Source organism: Nansenia antarctica (genome assembly GCF_963989245.1).
Source record: "Nansenia antarctica genome assembly, chromosome: 9".
NCBI classification, from domain to species: domain Eukaryota; kingdom Metazoa; phylum Chordata; class Actinopteri; order Argentiniformes; family Microstomatidae; genus Nansenia; species Nansenia antarctica.
The window spans coordinates 24326578-24347847 of record NC_137679.1 but is presented as its reverse complement, the minus strand read 5'-3'; the positions used below and the strand labels follow the sequence as shown (position 1 = coordinate 24347847).

General features: G+C 43.9%; 1 protein-coding gene across 3 annotated transcripts; it reads right to left on the bottom strand.

Annotated features, from left to right (window-relative positions):
- Positions 1–2497: 2497 nt before the first annotated feature.
- smad3b (SMAD family member 3b) lies at positions 2498–20847 on the bottom strand (the record flags this gene model as incomplete). Of its 3 annotated transcripts, none has more annotated exons than XM_080539292.1 (9): positions 2498–2621; positions 4498–4726; positions 4869–5006; positions 6053–6265; positions 15790–15840; positions 15979–16053; positions 16430–16564; positions 16666–16859; positions 20645–20847. In XM_080539292.1, 9 exons carry the CDS (start codon positions 20845–20847, stop codon positions 2498–2500), a joined length of 1362 nt encoding a protein of 453 aa, XP_080395418.1. The 3 variants fall into 3 exon arrangements, with proteins under 3 accessions (XP_080395418.1, XP_080395419.1, XP_080395420.1); XM_080539293.1 differs by having other exon boundaries at positions 4498–4642; XM_080539294.1 differs by lacking the exon at positions 4869–5006 and having other exon boundaries at positions 4498–4642.
- Between the last annotated feature and the right edge of the window lie 423 nt (positions 20848–21270).

Sequence of the window (21270 nt, the reverse complement as noted above, 5' to 3'; positions counted from 1 at the left end):
TATTCCACTAATGTCTTTTTCTCACTCTTTTTATGTGTGCAAATAAATAAGTGTTAATGTCCCCAGCTCCCTAAGATTTCCTTATACATTTGTCTATGACAGTGGGATGGAAATGGTACTGTATGAGGATATCACATCCAGACAAGAGAGAAAGCAGATGAACGCTACCAGTAATCTACCTGCACTGCAACATCAGCCAACACTCCACTATCTTGAGTGAACTTTAGAAGTCAAAGAATTTGTCAAGACCAAAGGGTACTTACTTGATTTACTGACATTTTATTAAAAGGTCATGAATAACAAAACAAGAATCAATACAACAGCATACACATACAATAACACAAGGAAAAATAACATTTATATAAGAGGTTGAGAACACAAAGAACAAAAGCATCAATTTAACAGTACAAAGGAAAATACAATAAGTACTAATACTTAAGAAAATAAAACAGATTACCTCAGTCATACATCTTCTTTACAAAATCTCCTCCTGGAGAGAGACCAATCAACCACTTGTATGTAGTATTTCAATTTAGCACCTACGTTTTTTTTTTTTTTTTTTTAAATAAAATCACTTGACTCACTCTCCTGTAGGATCTGAGTACAGTACTAACATTTCCTTTGGCAGACACTTGTAAGTGACTTACAGTTAACACATATTCAGAATCAGCACCATTATAGCACTGTATTAAATGTGATGTGTCACAGACAGGGTGCGGACTAGGTGGGGTGTAGTCACAACAGACAGTGCTCCATTAACACTAATTTCTGGCACACCAAGCTCCATAGTAACACACACAGTTGACATGCAATTGCTAACAGGTGAAGGGTCTGCATTTTGGAGTATCCTCCAAGTGCTTTGCAGTAGAAGTGCCATTATCAAGTTCACTACTGATGTGTGTTGTGCCCCCTGCACAGTGGTACAGCATACAGTAGCCTAAGCCAGCCCAGGTACTCATGTCCAACACGAGGACAGTCAGACCTACACCCAGCTTAGACTAACCAAGCTCAGAGCTAAATAGTAGAGAAATGTTTGTATGTTGAAATTCCGAGATTTACCACATGATCCGTAAACGTTGGACTATTGATCAGCTCCAGACATGGAGGTCCTACCAGGTTTCCAGATGCAGAAATAGACTCCTATTCATAGATCCTCTTGAGGGGGTCCTAATTCTAAAGCTGAGTTGAGAGTCAAACCCCTACTGGGGGATAGGAGAAGAGGGCCTGACTCAGACCCCATCCAGCCTAAACTTCCTTTACCAATCTGCAGCAAAAAATATATCTCTAGAGCTGCCAGCACACACCTTTAATTAAAATAGACCATTATTTGTAGTAAAATACATTAAAATCTCCCCTTAAGAGCAATAGTGAGGGCTCAGTCAAGCAGTTTGACTGCATAACATCTCTGTACTTCTGAGTGCCAGGGGTCAATCAGCTTTCCACCATGTTCTCTAAACCAACACTTATTGTAATCATTAGCTATAAATATCTATGTACAATGACTTAGGGGCAACAGTAAAAAATATATTCCTGTATTTCCCATACAGGACAGAATGCAAAAATAATTTACAAACTCTGGCGCTTTTTCATCGAGCAAAAATCTTTTCACTATTAATTTTTGAGGAAAAAAAATGGCACTAACATCTATTTCCTTGTTGAAATTGTCAAAATACCAATTCAAGGATTGACTAGATAATGTGGTAAATGTGTAGCACGGACAAAGTACTTGGTACCTTGAAAACAAACAAACACATAGACCAATTCTGAGATATTTCATCATTGACTGAAACTGCAGCCATTTCGTTTTTCAATTTACGCCAATTCACATAAACCAATATGTGAGCCTTCCACTTCAGTCCAGTACACACCAATTTGAAACAGTCACAATTCAGCAGACATTGGTGTGGGAATAGTTAAAACATCCTCTATAATAATACTTTATAGAGTTGAGCTGACAATACCACATAGAAAGTCTAAAAGACATGATTCATTGGAAACGTGATTACTTTTCTTTAAAATTGTATAATTTTTCTTTTTTTTTATCAAACACAATGGATAGACTCTAAATGAAAAGACATGATTGGGAAATCATGATTATTATTTTTTTTTAAACGAGAGCCAAGTCTCTTTCCAAACTATTACTAACATGCAATGGCTGACTACTGAGTACAAGATGACAAAACCACATAGAAAACTTAAAAATGACCATCAGATGGACACACTAAATGCTACTCGTGAAGAAAGTGCTTTAACAGTGTGTGAGGTGAAATGTTGGGGCCAGTTGACAGATAAGAGTGATCTTCTCTGATTCTGTGTCTTCCTCTGTCCAGAGAGACCAGAGATTAAGAACCTCTTCTTTCCTTATTCCTATCCTCCTGTGCATGTGTGTGTGTGTGTGTGTGTGTGTGTGTGTGTGTGTGTGTGTGTGTGTGTGTGTGTGTGTGTGTGTGTGTGTGTGTGTGTGTGTGTGTGTGGTGGGAGGGCAGGGTGTGTGCTCCTAGGACACACTGGAGCAGCGGATGCTAGGAGAACCCATCTGTGTGAGCACCTTGTCCAGCCATTGCAGTGGCCCGTTGAGGTGCAGCTCGATCCAGCAGGGGGTGCTGGTCACCGTCTGTCGTCTGAAGAAAGAGAAATAGAGAGAGAGAGAGAGAGGGGGGGATGATGAATGAAATAGAACCATGTAAAAACATGGTAAAGCAAGCTGGTACCTCAATGGTAAACTAGAGATATACAAGACTGCGGAAGCATTATCCTCAATCATGAACATTTGACAGTATTTTGTTTCCCCTGTGGTTAACGGAAGGAAGGCAGGACAATAATAGGTCAAGTTCACAGACACTGTCCCTTCTAATCTTCCTAAAATCTTTAACAGTTTTGACTAAGTCTGTTTTGTTTCAAGCGAAGCCTAGTTTGTGCTTGAAACGTGACACAGGCCACTGGAGAGTCCGGGGGGAATCCCCCCCTTGTGCACTTTGTCTGAACGCGTTCACCTCCCACTCTCCCTCCCCCGCACCACTGCATGCCTCCCGCATTCCTCCCCCGTTACTCAACTCTCCCCCAGCCGTCTCACTGTGCAGCGCCCTCCCCCCATCATCTCCCTCTCCCACTCAAGTGCCTCTCCAAGTCTGACGGCCGCCCGCCCGCACAATACCCTTTCACTCTTTGTCCTCTCTCCTCCTCAGCTTGGGTTCACTTGCCATTAGAACAATTAAAACAAAGCCTCACCGCCTCATCGGTTGGGCGAGGGACTATTCATCACCAGGCCTCGGCCACCTCTAAAGCTGTGGAACAGACTCCACAAACAGAGAAGCGTCTGCCTCTGCCAGGCCAAACAGGCCCACAGCAGCCAAGTTCTCCTCAGCGTAAATGGAGGGCCACCATAAATCACAGCCATGCCTCTGGCTCAAGCTCTGAGTCAGCCATGTTGATTGTCTTTTCTAGAGGACAGGGAGGATATGGACACATAGGACTTATCTAGGAGTGTCTTTTATAGAGGACAGGGAGGATATGGACAGAGGACTTATCTAGGAGTGTCTTTTCTAGAGGACAGGGAGGATATGGACACAGAGGACTTATCTAGGAGTGTCTTTTCTAGAGGACAGGGAGGATATGGACACAGAGGACTTATCTAGGAGTGTCTTTTCTAGAGGACAGGAAGGATATGGACACATAGGACTTATCTAGGAGTGTCTTTTCTAGAGGACAGGGAGGATATGGACACAGAGGACTTATCTAGGAGTGTGAAATAGACATCTATACTCTTCAACGACCAAAGCTGAAGGCAGGGGCAAGGTCAACTTTTTTTTGTTGTATCACATGAAAATAGAAAAGGAGGGTCTTATTCAGTCAAAGAGAAATAAGAGAGAAACAAGAGAAACAAAACAACAACTTGTGTGTGAGAATGGGGGAGAGAATGTGAGGTAGAGTAGGCATGAGAAAGGTAGAGTGGTGTGTGGTGTAATCAGAGCCAGGCTGTAAGTGGCTCCACATGCTGTGGTGTCTGCAGGCAAACTCTCTTCAGAGGAAAGGCCCAGGCCAGGCTCAGAGAGTCCCCCCCCTCCTCCCCTAGCCCCTAGCCCCCTGTCCCGCTACATCCAGTGGATTACTCATTCCCCAGCCATGGGGGGAATGGGGGGACAAAGAGCATGACATCTCCCCTAAATATTCACTAGCCTGGCTCTGTGTTTTTCTAAGAAGAAGAAGTATGAGAAAGTAGTGTTGTTGGTGGTGGACCTGCTGCAGGGCAGGCTTTCCCAGGTCAGAGACAATGAGTCACTTTAATGCTCCAGACTGTTGCCATCGATACTGAGCCAGGAACCAAAAGATACATGCAGCGTTACGAACGATTCAACCTTGATAAACAACCAGCAGCTTGCAACAACAAATCAACAAGGCTGACATTTCAACAGCCCTTATTATAGACACAGCACAGTAGCACAATATCGACTAGTCAAGTGTAAAGATATCTTTAACCATCACGACACGTTGGCTTACCTGTACTCTGCTCCCCAGCCTTTCACGAAGCTCATCCGGATGGTACACATGCGGGTCAGCTGGTACACAGCCTCAAAGCCCTGGTTCACTGACTGGGCCAGCAGGGCAGCAAACTCCTGGTTGTTAAAGATCTTCAGATTGCAGCCTGAGGACCACAAAGAGAACAAACCATTCAGTTCTGTACGATATGTCATGGGACAATGCCAGTGGCACTTCAGAAGATGACGGACTGACTGACTCACTCACTAGTCAATGTTCTAGCATGTACTCATGGCCTGGGTCATGTGCTCCTGCGTGTGTTTGTGTGTGTGTGTATGTGTGTGTGTGTGTGTGTGCGCGTGTGTGCGTGCGTGCGTCCTTGTGCTGCCCACCTGGAGGGATCTTGCAGACAGTGGCAGGGTGCCAGCCATAGCGCTGGTTACAGTTGGGACTCTGGACAAAGATGGCGCTGTCACTGAGACACTCTGCAAACACCTCTCCTCCGATGTAGTACAACCTCACACCTCGCCCTGGACAGGAAGGAAGGATGGAAGGAAGGAAGGAAGGAGCCGTCAGATCCACTGACACAGTACCTACTGGCTTCATTCCTGTTTTAGCCTACACATTCACTGATTCACTGTCATCTTAATCCGTTCCAAGAATTGTCTTTCAGTCTACGCTGGTAAATCTTGAATGTTTACCTATAGCTACACCTAACTTAAGCACATTCATGTCTGTGAAAGCAGACGCAAATCGAATGCGTCTAAAACAAACATGTGGCAAGAGACGTGTGCCATAAACACACATTGTCGACTTGATATTTGTCTAAACCATCTCTCATATCATCCAATGTTCCTCAACGTCATTTCACAGAAGGTTCAACAGACAGTCGTTGAGGTTGACAAGGGGGGTCAGACGACACCAGTCAGCGATGGTACCTACCTACAGGGTTCTACCTACAGGGTCCCCACACCTTCTGAAACATCAAATTCAAGCACCTTTCAAGGACGTTCAAGACTCAATTCCCTCATATTCAAGGACCCAACACGGCATAGTTCGAGACAGACCTAGATGAGAATTTATATAATAGGAACTATCCGCTCAGACAACAATTAAAAAGAGAGGCTTGAATGTGTGAACACTAGATGGTCTCTTCTTGCCTTCTCTACCACAGCACACAGCACATTTTTTTTAGAGAGAGAGAGAGGGGAATTCAAGCACTTTCAATGACCCATGTCTATTCAATGTATGACACGTCATTTGAAAGCTTACAATCTGTAGTTTCAGTACAAGTAATGTAGCCTACTGGTTTATCAAAAAACTGTCTGGTGTCACATTTGAAAGTGTTTTTGTTATTTTTAGTTTATACATATTTATATTTGTTTATATTATAGAATATACCAGTCATATTCTGGAATGTGTCTAAATGTTAAAGTTCCATAAGTATAAGCAAAATAAAGTAAAGTAACAGTTTGTAAATAAATAGTAGCATTTTTTCACAGAAACCGTGACCCATAAACCAAGGTTCATTCCGAACCGTGGACCAACTGAACCATTGCACCCCTAGTGGCTGTACCTATGTGTCTGCGTGTGAGCTCCACGGCAGCGTTGCGGTTGACGTTGGACAGCAGGCCCAGACAGAAGCGCTCGGAGTTGGAGGGGTCGGTGAAGCCGTCGACCGTGAGGGAGGGCTGGGAGGCGTGGAAGGTCTCCCCCACACGCTGGTTCAGCTCATAGTAGGAGATGGAGCACCAGAACGCTGACTCACAGTAGGTTACAGGCTGCAGGTCTGAGAGGAGGAAGGAGAGGGGGAGGACAGAGGAGGACAGGGGAGGGGGAGGATAGGAGAGGTGTGAGAAGGACATAAGGGCATAGGGAGGTTGGTATTAGGACGTGGAAGCAAGCCAACGGGTTTGCAGATGCAGTCTGTCACACGGGCAATTGACAAGGTGCTCAATTATAATGAGTTGCACCCTGTGAACATTCTAGTCCCTCTTCTTTCCATGACTTAACCAAGTCAAAGTCAGGGCCGAGTTGGTAAAACTACCCAGCCAGCCATGTGAAACGCCTATTTATCATGTCTACAATGACCCCCCTAGTGGCTTTCCACAGAGATAGAATAACCAAGCAACAGGATATTATCATGATTACATTACCGTGGGCTGTCTGTCTCTGGCCCTTCCAGAGGGCTCCGAGACAAAGGCGCCTTTCATTTGGCGCTTCCTCTGGTTCTGCCCCCAGAGGCTAAGCCTCCCAGACTCAGTGCAGCAAAGACTAACTCAACTCTCTTTCAACCTCTTTCAACCTCTCACACACTCACACACACACCATTAGGATTAGTGAGTGAGATGCTGATATGACTCTGCTGCCCTTTTGCTGGCAAAAATCAGCCGTTTGTCAGCTGTTAATCTGTGTGGTGGGCGACCAGGGGGGAAAAAAGACACCCTATTCATGCTGGTGTTGTCATTATCATGCTGAGCAGATCACGCGGCAACATAACTAACGTTATGTAGAGAGAGACCATGTCATAAATAATCCAGATTATTAAAATTGGAGGAGGTATTTATAGAGATGGCGGGGGGGGGGGGGGGGGGGGGGGCTGTGCTCACAGCCGTGTCAGGGCAGCAGACGGGCTACAACGAGGAGGAAACTCTGTCTTAAACCTGAATGAACCTGGAGGATTATGACAACATCTCAAAATCTGATTTGCAATTATGTTTGCCTTGTGATGTCTTGTATATACTGAGTTGTTGTGTTCTAACATTATGCTTAGATGAAAGAGCTTGCTCCGAAACGCATCGTCAGCAAAAAAAAAATACATCTTTGAAGGGATCAAGTTGTCGCCCAGAAGCTCTTTTCGTGTTTATACTGTATATACATACACATTTATACTGTATATACACACATACACATTTATACTGTATACACACACACACACACACACATTTATACGGTATATACACATTTTAAATGCTTTATTTATGTCCACATACATGTACAATTCTAAAGGACATAAATACTAACAGTGCATTTTGATATCATGGAAACAATCTGTTACAATAGTGCTGAGCCAACAACCAGTTCTGCCACACACAGGATGTTATTCACACCAGATGATAGCAGTGGATTTGACAGATCCAGTATCAATACTGTAAAACAGACAGTATCCAGCTCATGGGTACAGGAAGCACCGCCTTCTCCATATTGAGCAGCTACCAATAACAGCGGATACTGAGCAATATTTTGCTAACTGTTTGGCCCTTCTCTTAGGTAGACTAGCCATTTGAAGGCCTCTAACAACAGACTTATGGCCCAGGCTGCCAAATATGAAAACTAAAAGTTGACATCTGTAACCCAGTTGTGATATGGCCTGCTCCAGCTGTTGGTATTTCAAGATTTTGGTTAAAAAGGCTTCCTCTAGGCCAGCGGTTCCCAACCTATGGGCCGCGGACCACCAGACCGCCAAATCATGGGCAAAAAAAAAGATTTTTGTTACAAAAACGTTTTAATTTTAAAAAGATAAAAAATCTTGGATTGAACAGCCTTGGTCGTATTGTGTGCCGATATTTCCATCCGAAAAGAAGAAGTCAGCTCGCTTCTTGATTGGCTACATTCCATCCCGGACTCGCGAACAGGGTTGCCAGATGGGATCGACACTTTCCACCCTAACCACAGTCTAAAACCGCTAATTCCACCAAAAAAACCCGAGCCCATCTGGCAACCCTAGTCGGGAGTCGGGAGTTGCCCACACACATAAGGATGTTTGGTCGTAAATATTGAACACATACAACATTTACGATCTTGGTATTTGATCACCTGCTATATAAAACATCGCCGCTCGGCTTTAATGGTTTAACCGCTATTTATTTTTAAAATGTTTGCCACGCTCCCTCTAGTTTTTGGTCAAATGACGTCGTTGTTTTGAGCGCTTGTGCGCGTTTCATGCGCGTGCACGCGAAAGAAAAAAAATCGCGGCGCGCTTTGCGCGCTGCTGAGTGGGCCGCGAATACTGGACATAATCTGTAAAGTGGTCCGTGAGTCCTAAAAGGTTGGGAACCGCTGCTCTAGGCTATGGTCAAAGGTGCAGCCAACTTCTAGAATAAGCACCTCTCTGTGATTTTCGTTGACAATTACAACATCGGGGGTGTTTGCTGAAATATTAGAGAACACTCCTAATGACTCTTCGTCACTACACAAACACACACACACACACACACACACACACACACACACACATGTATACTGTATACACACACATACTGTATATACACATACACATTTATACTCTATATACACACACACACATTTATACTGTATATACACACACACACATTTATACTGTATACACACACACACACATTTATACTGTATACACACACACATGTATACTGTATACACACACACATTTATACTGTATATACACACACACACATTTATGCTGTATATACACACACACACATTTATACTGTATATATGTTACGGTACATGTAGGAATACAGTACATGTGGGAAAAATAGGGTTATGGTTAGGTGCTTAGGGTTAAGGGTAGGGTTGGGGTTAGGGTTAGGATTAGGGTTAGGGTTAGACATGCCAGCATGTCGACGTAGCACCTAACCCCAACCCTATTTTTCCCACATGTACCGTATTCCCACATGTACCGTAACATATACACTAGGACTGGACAAACGATAAAAATTTCTTTTTCGATAATCGCAAGAATTAACGATCATTAAAAAACTTTATTTGTGTTGCTATTGCACACATTCATTCATTCACATTCAAACTAGACAATACAGTCAGATAACAATCCTCTTAAACAAGGCAGTGAGTAGCTTAAATTGTTTAACTTAAAAACACATTTTACGTTATAAATAAAAATATAGAAAATAAGTAACTCACCATAGGAGCAGTAAAAAAACAGTTACTCACAAATAGGAGGATGACTGAAAACGTTAGTGTCCTTAAGAGCGTCCAGCTTAATTTAAATTTAAACTCCAGCGAGAGACTGTAGGCGGCAGGCCTACTGGTTCTTGTTCAGAAAGATGATCATGTTAACATGTTCAGGGGTGAGAGACGAACGCAATCTGGTGACACGTGGAAAAACTAATTTCCATTATTATTATTATAAAAAAATAAAAAAATAAAACGATTATCGAGCAAAATATTTTGTGATCGACCAAGATCCTTATCGATCAATTATTGATCGTCGATCATTGATGCCCACCCCTAATATACACACACACACACACACACACACACACATGTATACTGTGTATACACACATACACATTTATACTGTATGCATGCACACATCAGGGTTTCCGTTAGAAAAAATTGCCGCCGGCAAAATCTAATATAGCTGTTTGTCGCGGTGATTACTGTTGTGTAGCGGCCTATATATGCCATTTAATGTCTATTTCTCATCCGATACGATTAGATGCGAGCTATATAATATATAATAATATAACATGATTCGCATGCGCGCTATGCCATTATGTCCAGTGCTGAACGGGCGCCTCACTGGGAACTGAACAGACAGCATCGATCAATGAACGGACTCCACATTACGTTAACTGAAGTTTGTTAAATTGTTTGGGATTAATGTGAGTTTTCTATTTTCTCTTTCCAGTTTTACCCTTTTTTTATCAATAAAACAACGTCATTTCTATAACCAGGTCTCGCTGGTTGGGAAGGCATTTCGTTTAGCTGCCTGTCAAATCATACTTAATCGAACTCAGGAGTATGACAATGAGGAGAACATAACTGTTTATTGAGAAACAATAGGCAGGCTGGGATACGTATATAAAGAAATACCACAATGTCTAGATGTATAACATTTTATTGAACAGTGCAAGCATGTAGGCTTCTGGCGTGACATCGTACCCCTAACGTTCTTAGGGCTTGTTTGAAAAGCTTAGACTGAAAGTTAGTGCCCTGGTCAGATTGTATAACAAGAGGAAGACCGAATGTGGAAAAAAACGTTGTTAAAGCTTTCACCACTGAGCTGGCTGATATGTTACGCAACGGAACAGCTTCGGGAAAACGAGTAGCAGCGCACATAATAGTGAGCAAATACTGACTTCCACTTTTAGTCCTAGGCAAAGGTCCAACACAATCAATTATTACACGTTCAAATGGCTCCCCTATAGCAGGAATGGGATGCAATGGTGCGGGTGGAATGGATTGATTAGGCTTACCCGCCATCTGACAAGTATGGCAACAGCGGCAGTGCTTGGCAACATCCGCCTTCAGTCCGGGCCAAAAGAAATGTTTCAATATCAGCTGATAAGTTTTAGTTATACCTAAATGTCCTGACCACTGGCTCTCATGTGCTACAGATAACACCTGTTGTCTATAACCCACAGGCACAACCACTTGTTTTACAGTATTCCACTCACAACCATTTGCATTAGGAGGAGACCATTTACGCATTAATATCCCATCGTTAAGGAAATAAACTACGTTGCCCCCTATTTCAGATTCCTCACTAGCTGCATGTAAAAAACATTTGTTTAATGACTGATCAGCTACTTGAGCGACACGCAATCGCTCGCCGGTTACAGGCAGAGATAGGCTGTCAGCGGATGGTATGGTAGGACTCGGGGAAGATGGTAACTCTACCACTTTCTCCCTTGGAGAAGCTGAAACAATCGGGTTCTCATCCCTTTCAGAAAAGGCTTGCATAATCACACTATCACAGAGAGAAACATCGCTATCCTCCTCTCTGCCTCGACTCGATTGTGCACGAGTTATAGCGCACACCGGAAACAACCGCTGTTTCGCATAGGCAGCCTACACATTAGGAGTCATCATCATGCCGGTGTCAAATCATATCATAATAAAAGAAATACATAGCCTATATATTCGTCTTTTTTAAAATAGAAGGAATCAGAATGTGAACTTTAGCGAATTGTATTCAAATTGTGCTTAGAGGGAATTATTTTCACCGGACATTTATGTCCGACGAGTTTTCAATTTGTCGGACTTCAACAAATTTTACCGGACAAAGACCGGTAATTACCGGTTAACGGAAACCCTGGCACACATACACATTTATACTGTATACACACATTTATACTGTATATATATTACGGTACATGTGGGAACACGGTACATGTGGGAAAACTAGGGTTAGCGTTAGGTGCTAGGGTGCTACGGTTAGGGTTAGGGGTAGGGATAGGATTAGGGATAGGATTAGGGTTAGGGTTAGACATGCCAGCATGTACCAAGTCGACGTAGCACCTAACCCTAACCCTAGTTTTCCCACATGTACCGTATTCCCACATGTTCCGTAACATATACACATACACATTTATACTGTATACACACATTTCTACTGTACACTAGGGCTGCAACTAACGATTATTTTGGTAGTCGACTAATCTGTCGATTATTTTTCCGATTAGTCGTGTGGCTTTTCGCTGCGCGTAAATGGCGACGCAGAAGCATAAATCCGGCTTAACTAGCTATCTAACCTAACGTTACGCCAAGCTACAGCTGCTCACAGAGCTAGTTGATTGGCTAGCTGGCATTGCTGGCTAGACTACAGACAGCTCACGTTAGTAGGCTACGCTTGGCGCTGTTTATCTTACAGACAGCTCGCTGGTGGACTCAACATAATTGAAATAGCATTCACTTATCAAGCATCATTCATGATCATCCACCATGACTACCTGGTATTTTAATAGCGACCACCCCTCACTTCATTTCATCTCGCGTTCTCCTGGCTTCAACATGGAAAACCCCTGCTACGTAACGTTACATACAAGCGCCTCTGTCTGTCACACGCGTGCCACAGGGCAAATAAATTAATAGCACAAACGCTCATAGCATGTACAGCCCTGTCCATGAGACGTTGTTTTCCAACATGTAACAGTAAAGCTAACATAAACATTACGACCCTAACAATATAACGTTAGCCAGTTGGCTAACAACGTTAGCTAAAACTTACCCAGCTGATTCTTGCATGGCTCCCGTTAAAAAAAAAAAAAAAAAAAAAAAACATTTTTAAAAATACGATGAGTCGACACTAAAATTCCACGTCGACGAGTTTTTATGGTCGACGTCGTTGATTATGTCGACTAATCGTTGCAGCCCTACTGTACACACACACACACACACACACATTTATACTGTATACACACATACACATTTATACTGTATACACACACACACACACACACATTTATACTGTACACACACATTTATACTGCATACACACACACATTTATACTGTATATATATATATATATACCAGGGGTGCAAACTGGCGATGGTTCAAAAAGGTGACACTTTTTTTTTGCCCGTAGATGGTTAGCTCTATCATTAACAGTGGTCTAACAATGATGCGCGTGTAAGTAGCGATGGCCCTGACCTTAACACCCTCATAATTAATGTAAGCAACCTGTTCTCAAAATAATTATGCGGGTTCCTGCAGGTTTCAACAAGTTACATTTTGACCTATTGAGCAAGTATTGGTATTAGACTCACATTTGTTGATTATTTTCATTAGCAATGCTGGGTGATCTGTTCTGTTGCATATAGAACAATGATAATGTAAGTTAGCCTACTCTATCAATTTCTTGATTCATTTCCATTGCTTCTCAACACATTAGATATAATAGCATAAATAACAGAATAAACTCACACACTTACTCACACTCACTTACACTGCATAGCCTACATACTGAGATGGCACACACACACCTCTCACAGGAGGTCCACACACACACACACACACACACACACACACACACACACACACACACACACTATATTTACTAAACCACACATACCGTTGCTACCACTGCAAGTTTGAAGAAATTCTAACTTCACATGCCTACAGTCGAATCGCCTCCTACGGCGATTATCGTATCGAGGCCTCTTGTCTTATCATTTCATGTGGCAAAATATAGGGGTTTTGGGCGCAGCTTAACCAATGTCACACGAGCAATAAGTGTGCGATAAGTTTTGTTTTATATGTTGTCTCTCATCTGCACGCGTCGTATTCCCACGCAGTGGGTCTGGCGACAATAATACATTTTCCGGTCAGACTTTTAAAATAAAAATAAAATCGATTGTACGCAAGTCTAAAGCACACAGAAGCCATTAAAAAAATGTATTTTGAAAGTCTCGCCCTGTGTCTGATCCTGATGTTATAGCAGCAGTGTAGCAGCAGGTTAAAAGCGAGGTAAAGGGGGACGCGAGACAGTCTCGGGCAGCGTTCGTAAATTCGCTCTGCGCACTGGGCTCAACGTCATAAAGGGACCAAGTAATTTGATTGGACAAGAGGCCTTCCATGACTGCTGATCAGATTTCCAGAGCGAATTTACGAACGCAGCCAAAACCACTCGCCGACTCGTTTTTTTCACAACACGAAACTTGAAGTTGTAAAGTACCCACTCGATATAATAAACAACAGTTTAACAATCACTAAATACTTATAATGATCATCTAATTATGTGTAGTTATGTGTTTCTAGCATGTCGATGTTCTATCAGGTAAATTCGCTAGAACTAACCTCCATACCCTGGTTCAGAAGAAGAAATCAGTCCTTCGTCACTTACATCGTCGTCCTCGATGAAACTTTTAGGTGGATTGGTTACCCTAGCCTAGATGGTCTTTGTGACATTTCACAATCACAAACATATATGTACAGAAACTCACTAAAGTATAAAACACCGCTAAAATACTGCTTCTCTTCAAATCACTCCATGACACTTTGAGGTCAGTGCATTTGTTTTTTTGGTGAACTACCGCAATAACCCTAAATGGCTAGATAGTGCAACTTCTGTGCTTTCAGAAACTGTTGGATTTTTTTTGATTGCACATATAGTTCAAGAATTACGATAGTTTGAACGAACCCTGTAAATTCCTGTTGAGAAGTTATCGCAACATAGAAATAACTTCTATGTTATTTTATTTGATTACTTCTTATGTTTCTACTTCCATCTTAAGAACTTTTTAAGACGTTTTATTTCAACTGCAGCAGAGTTTAGCAGACAGGAAGATGTTAGCTTGGGCATGGGCATCATGTGACTTGGATGAGATGAGATGTAGACCGCCCCCCCCCCCCCCAAATATTTTTTTTTGCAGATCTGCATGATTCACGTAGTAGGGGTGGGCATCAATGATCGACGATCGATAATTGATCGATAAGGATCTTGGTCGATCACAAAATATTTTGCTCGATAATCGAAATTAGTTTGTCCACGTTAATGAACATCGAAACCGAAGTTTGCACCTTTCTGAGGGAGCCTTCTGCGGGCCTGAACTGCGAGTCTGCGACCCAACTGACTGGTGGAAATTAAACGAAAGAAGGTTTCCTCGGTTGGCCAAATTAGCGCGGACCTACCTCTGCATCCCCGCAACCTCGGTGCCCTCGGAGTGAGTGTTTTCTGCGGCTGGCCTAACTGTCACCAGATTGCGTTCGTCTCTCACCCCTGAACATGTTAACATGATCATCTTTCTGAACAAGAACCAGTAGGCCTGCCGCCTACAGACTCTCGCTGGAGTTTACATTTAAGTTAAGCTGGACGCTCTTAAGGACACTAACGTTTTCAGTCATCCTCCTATTTGTGAGTAACTGTTTTTTTACTGCTCCTATGGTGAGTTACTTATTTTCTATATTTTTATTTATAATGTAAAATGTGTTTTTAAGTTAAACAATTTAGGCTACTCACTGCCTTGTCTAAGAGGATTGTTATCTGACTGTAGTGTCTAGTTTGAATGTGAATGAATGAATGTGTGCAATAGCAACACAAATAAAGTTTTTTCCCCAAGGAAAACATGCTTGTTATTTCTGCCCTAGTTTTTTTTTTTTTTTTGATGGAAAAAAAAGCTTATCGATTAATCGATAATTGATCGTTAATTCTTGCGATTATCGAAAAAGAAATTTTGATCGTTTGCCCAGCCCTATCACGTACGTCACGTACGTGATAGGGCTGATTTTTGAGGTAAAAACAGCGAATTTCACCTAAAGGTGACAAGTTTGCACCACTGAATTATACACACATACACATTTATACTGTATACACATACATATTTCATATTCTGTGGAGCACCCGTCCAGCAGTCCAACTGAATTTGAAACACTTTGGAGTGGCTCCGCACCTTTCAGCAATCTCAAACTCTGGCTCAAGTGGTTTCCCACAGCTGTCTAGTCTTACAATTTGCCCTTGTTTGATTTCAAGATCTGAACTCCAAATACCTAGTCAGGAGGATTCTGGATTCTGCTCGAATCACCAACTATGGACTTCCATTATAGTAGAAAACAGAAGGGTGTATAGCTGTAGAAGTGTTGTTTCTCCTTACCCAGATTGTTGTGTGTTGGTGAGACAGGATTCGGCGACAGGTCGGGCGAACCTATAGATGACCAGACAGATAGGAGAGAGGGTCAGGAAAGTTGTAGCAGTGAGCTAGCTCTGTGTGTGTGTGTGTGTGTGTGTGTGTGTGTGTGTGTGTGTGTGTGTGTGTGTGTGTGTGTGTACTCTAGTCTCTCACCTGTGTCCATGCTGTGATTGTGCTGGTGGTCACTGGTCTCTCCATCCTCACTCAGATACCCTGGAGGAGGGGTCTCTGAAAAAACACACACACACACACACACACACACACACACACACACACACACACACACACAACAAACTCCCAACATAAACTCATAGGTCATGAGTCCAGTACTCGGTTCAAGGCCTGCCTGTGTCCGATATATAGTAAGTTAATTAGGCTAACACATTAGTTTAATTGATTAGGCACCTTTCTTCCTAAGACTGCATGCTACAAGAAGTATGTCAGCACACACATTATGTTGTATGTCTTCAGAAATGGAAGTGTGTCTGTATAAGGGTTGTGCTCATTATGTTAGTTTGTGTCAATGTGAACTTAAGGTGTGTAGGAAGTCAATTGAAATGCGCCATTCGTACTGTAAGAATGTAGAGTGGATTGAGTGTCTCACCAGGGATGTAGTTACTCTGAGGTTCAATGCCGGCAGGGAAGTTGGTGTTCTCAGGGATGGAGTGGCTGTAGTCGTCCAGTGGGGGAAACTCTGTGGGGATATCTGTGTGCCGTGGTACCAGGACAGGAGGCAAGACTGTACACACACACACACACACACACACACACACTGATTGACACAGTAACAGAGCAATACTATGACTTTGCCCTGGCTTAAGGAGATAGTAGTGCACCAACCTGGCGTCTCCACCCTCTGGTAGTGGTAGGGGTTCACACACACCTCGTCCTTCTTGGTGTGGAAGGCGTACTCACACAGCTCCACAGCCCGCAGCTCGTGGTGGGACTGCAGGTCGGGCCAGCGCCACAGGCGGCAGTAGATGACATGGGGCAGGCCCTTCCTGTGGGACACCTGCAGACGCCCGTCCAGAGACCTGGAGAAAGGGGGGGGGGGGGGGGGGAGAGAGAGAGAGAGAGAGAGAATGAACATAAGGAGGACATTACAGCACACAGAAGGAGGACACTTGGTTAAGTGTTTTTGCGATACACAGGCCATCTGGGGGGGGGGGCTTTTTCCACTGTGTATGCTCATTTGTGCATACAATATACCGTCAATATAGGCTGGGCCCATAAACAATGTAAAACACGTTCAGTTAGACTAGATAAACCAACCAGAAGCCTATCAGGAGTGAGTAAGGGATGTTCCTCCAATGCGTCTATTCCCCAGATGTTCACAAAGCATCCCAATGTGGTTTCAACACTGAGGGCCTACAGTACCTAATCCCAGACATACAGCACACCATTACCTTCAGAGCAGACGGGCTCAGAATAACCCAGTTCACTAATGTAATGTTTGCTTACTTGTTCACTGTATTAGCATGTGTATGAAAGAACGTATTCTACACCAATGCCCCCAGCCCTTACCACACAGGGCTAGCCGTCAAGGCTGCACATGAGCCGTCTCGGAATACAAACACCACATGCCATGGAGTAAGGTCATTAGCCTACATATCTCAATTCAACCAGGCACAGTGGTCCGCATAAAAGACCCAGTTCAAATGAACGTTTTCAAGATGTGATATTGAGAATGCAGATACATGCCACACGGCATGCCCTTGACTGTCTAGTATGGAAGGACCCCATGGGGGACAGCAAGGAAGAGGACACCATGGGGCTGCAGACTGTCTTTACTATAGACGACTGCCCCCCGACCAGAGATTTGTGGTTTTCTCCCAGTCCCCAGCCTCCACTGTTGGTCAGACAGTCAGAGAACATGTGGTTCTCATTCCTCAGTGGCTCTGCCTCCCCAGGCAGTACACTGGCAACCCAGGGGGAAAATACTGGAGTAAAAATACAGACACCATAAACGGCCCCATACCCTCCTGTCACAGCCAAGACTATCAGCCCATTACATAGACAGCTACTTCCTGACTGACTGTGTATGTGTGAGTTTAGGAACCTAAAACCACCAGGCCCAGGAAGCCAACCGATCCATGGGCCTTTTTTGACGTATTGCGTGCTTGAATGCAGTCATTCATGGGGGCACTGATGTCTTGGGGTGGGACAAGGTTAACTCCCGCCATTACCTAGCGTCACACAACAGTCTGAGGGTAGGGGGCTCATGGATGGTTCTGAGGAGGAGAAGGACTCTACAAGACCTATTAGCAAGGGACAGGAAAGGAGAGGGGAAAAAAATAGATGGTACGCTCACACTTTAGTCCTTATCTCACGACAATATTTAACAACTTTTCATACATCACTATCAATGAGAATAGCTGTGAATGGAGGGAAGAAAACGACAGGTGTAACTCATCAGTCAAAATAAGCCTCCTGAGTGGCCTGGGGTGGTCCAGTGGTCTAGCACCGTGTCTACAGTGCACACATGCCCATGTCGGCATGGGTTTGAATCCGGCCTATGCCCTGCTGACATGCCCTCTTCACTAACTCTATCGAACAAAATGAAAAATATGAGTGGGACTGCCTCACTCAGAAAGAAAATAAATAAATAAATAAAAATACCTCCTGTAAGAGGACTATTGCGGTGATAGCCAGGACCTTGGGATCTGGTCTTTGTTCCATAACCTAATCCAAGTAGCATGGGAAGGAAGGGCCGGCAAGGGATTGACCTCAGTTACTTTGAGCACGCATCGATTTCCTGTTGGCTCCATCCTGGGAGTGGCACCTTGGCCATGCCCTGAGCCACCTCAAACGCTGATAAGTCTTCTCTCTCTCTCTCTCTCTCTCTCTTCCACTGCCACATTAGAGGAGGCGACAACAGCGCAGCACAAAGCGGGCTTGTTGTCTCTGAACAGAGTCACTATTATCCCCGGCAGATAGTGAGGCAGCCGTTACTCTGTAAACCCACAGCCCCCGGGCCCTGCTGGGGCTAAACCACAAACCAAACACAGCGGCCCACGCCCTCCCCAGGGCCCGCAGCACATTCCCAGGCACTGAGCTGCTACGTCTGTGTAAGTTACACACCGTACTCAGACTGCCACACACACGCACACACACACCTTTTATTGACAGCCTGAATACAGCCCAATGAGACCAAATAGAGGAGAGGAACAGACTTTGCCTGAAATCTCCCACAATAATAAAGATAGATATCAGTCAGTGTCTTTCAAGTCATGGTGAGACTGACTAAGCAGCAGAGCAGTGCGTTTCCTGAGTTGGCGATGTGCAGTGGCTTCCTCTTCTCTTCACTTCATAGCGGCAGGATGTCTGTGAGCTAAGTGGAGGGAGGGGACAGTGGCCTCACAAAACAGAGGTGCATGGAGGGCAGGTGTTAATGAAAACATGCATGCAGGTGCCAACACAAGCAGTCTCGCAAGCACAGACACACATACTACCAAGTACACAAATATTAGGCCTACACCCACAAACCCAACCGTACAACCTCTGTTTCAAGATGCAAATGATTTTTTATTATTATAAAACAAACATGAATATTATTTAACAAACAGACCCCCCCCCAGACACAAATTAGCCTACATAAACATAACCTTGGTGAGCATGCGCAGAGTCACAGTGTACACACACACACACACACACACACACACACACACACACACACGATAACCCTTCACTCCACTGTTTACAAACTTCACTGTCAGACAAATTCTATTTGAAAATTAGTCACACACACACACACACACACACACACACACACACCATCTGGGGAATCCCACACCTAACTTTCATTCCCAGATTTCCCACACTCACTCACTCACTCACTCCAGTCTAAACAGTGGTCCTGCCCTCTGAGTCAGTATTCCCCCAAACACAGCCACCCAGCCCTCAGGACAAGTGTGGACAGGGCCTGATCCATCCTAGCATTCTGACCCGCATTTCACTTAATGGGAGAAGTCCAGTCCACATGTCTATGATGAGGGAGACAAAGGAAAGGGATTCTGAGACCCTGGAAGTTATGTCAGTGGCCCAGTGACATATTGACCAACAAAGACCGGAAAACATCCTGAATCTAACTGAAGCACTTGTATTTGAGGTCAACAATTTCAAGTCACTCGCTGAATCTGTCATCTAGCTACCAGTATTGTTTGATAGAGGCTACCTGCCGTCCCAGACTCTGTCTCTATACACGTGGACATACATAGCACCATCAGGCTTAGCCGGCTCCACATGGAACCTACTGTCCCCATCTGCTCCCAGCAGTGATCGTCTGGTAGCCGTCCAGACACCTGTATGGGACCAGCTAGCCAGATCACTGGGTGCATAGTGCAGGAGAACACGTGTGGCACAGGCAGATAACAGTACAACAATAAATTGATCACATTAACTCTCACTTTGCAGCAGCAAAGATGTGAGAATCAATGATAGAAAACATGAAATACAAATAAACAATGCCATGCATGCATAAACCGATCTGCCTGTCTGTCATAGTTAGCTAACATTAGCAGCTGCTGCAGACCTGCCAAACGAACGCATTAAATAAATGAAATGTAGAAAAGACAACACTGCACTGGCAGGCCAGCTAACGGTTGTTTGGCTGTGAGGTTGGGCTAGCGTGATTAATCACAACACCCAGCTAGCTTAGCTGCGGTGGCTAGCTTGGCTTCTGCAACCAGACCAGTGAGTGGATGTGACTGCTCTTGTTATGTGAGTTAGCTCACAGCTAACACGTCCTGTATAGTCTGGGTGGCTGACTGTCGCTGGCGGCTCCTGCTATTATAGCTAGCTAGCTAGCAAGCTAACTTACCTTGGTATGGTGATGCATTTCGTGTTGATATTCTGGGTTGTAATGGCTTTCTCCAACTCTTCCAATTGCCCCGTCTTTTTCAATTTCTTCACCAGACTCTTGACTGCCTTTTCACACCATTTCTCCTCTTGTCCATTCTGCTCCCCCTTTTTCCAGCCGAGAAGCCTCTTCACAATTGGAGGAGTGAAAGGCAATATAGACATCTTCTTCTTGAGCTTGAGGTCAATCAAGTCCTCCCAGTGTTCAGCAGTCAGCTTAAGACCCTATGGTCCTGCTAATATATATTAAATCTGAACAGGTCACAATAACGTTAAAATATCAGACATAGACAGAAAGTAAGCTTGGAATTTCGGTTGGGCAGAAAAACAGAGTTCTGCAGCCGTTCGCCGCACCACTCCGTTCAAGTTGAATGTCTGTCTGTCTGTCTGAAGGGCTGCAGCCTGGTCTGTCTGTCTGTCTGCAGTCTGTCTGCCCCTCCTCCTCCTCCTCCTCCACCTCCTCGCTCTGCAATGGTCCTACCACATCAGGCACACAAACAATACGCTTTTCGTTTGATCGCAGTCATGTTTAACGTGTAGTTGTAATACACATTATAGTTATGATAAACAACCTATATTATCTTGAAC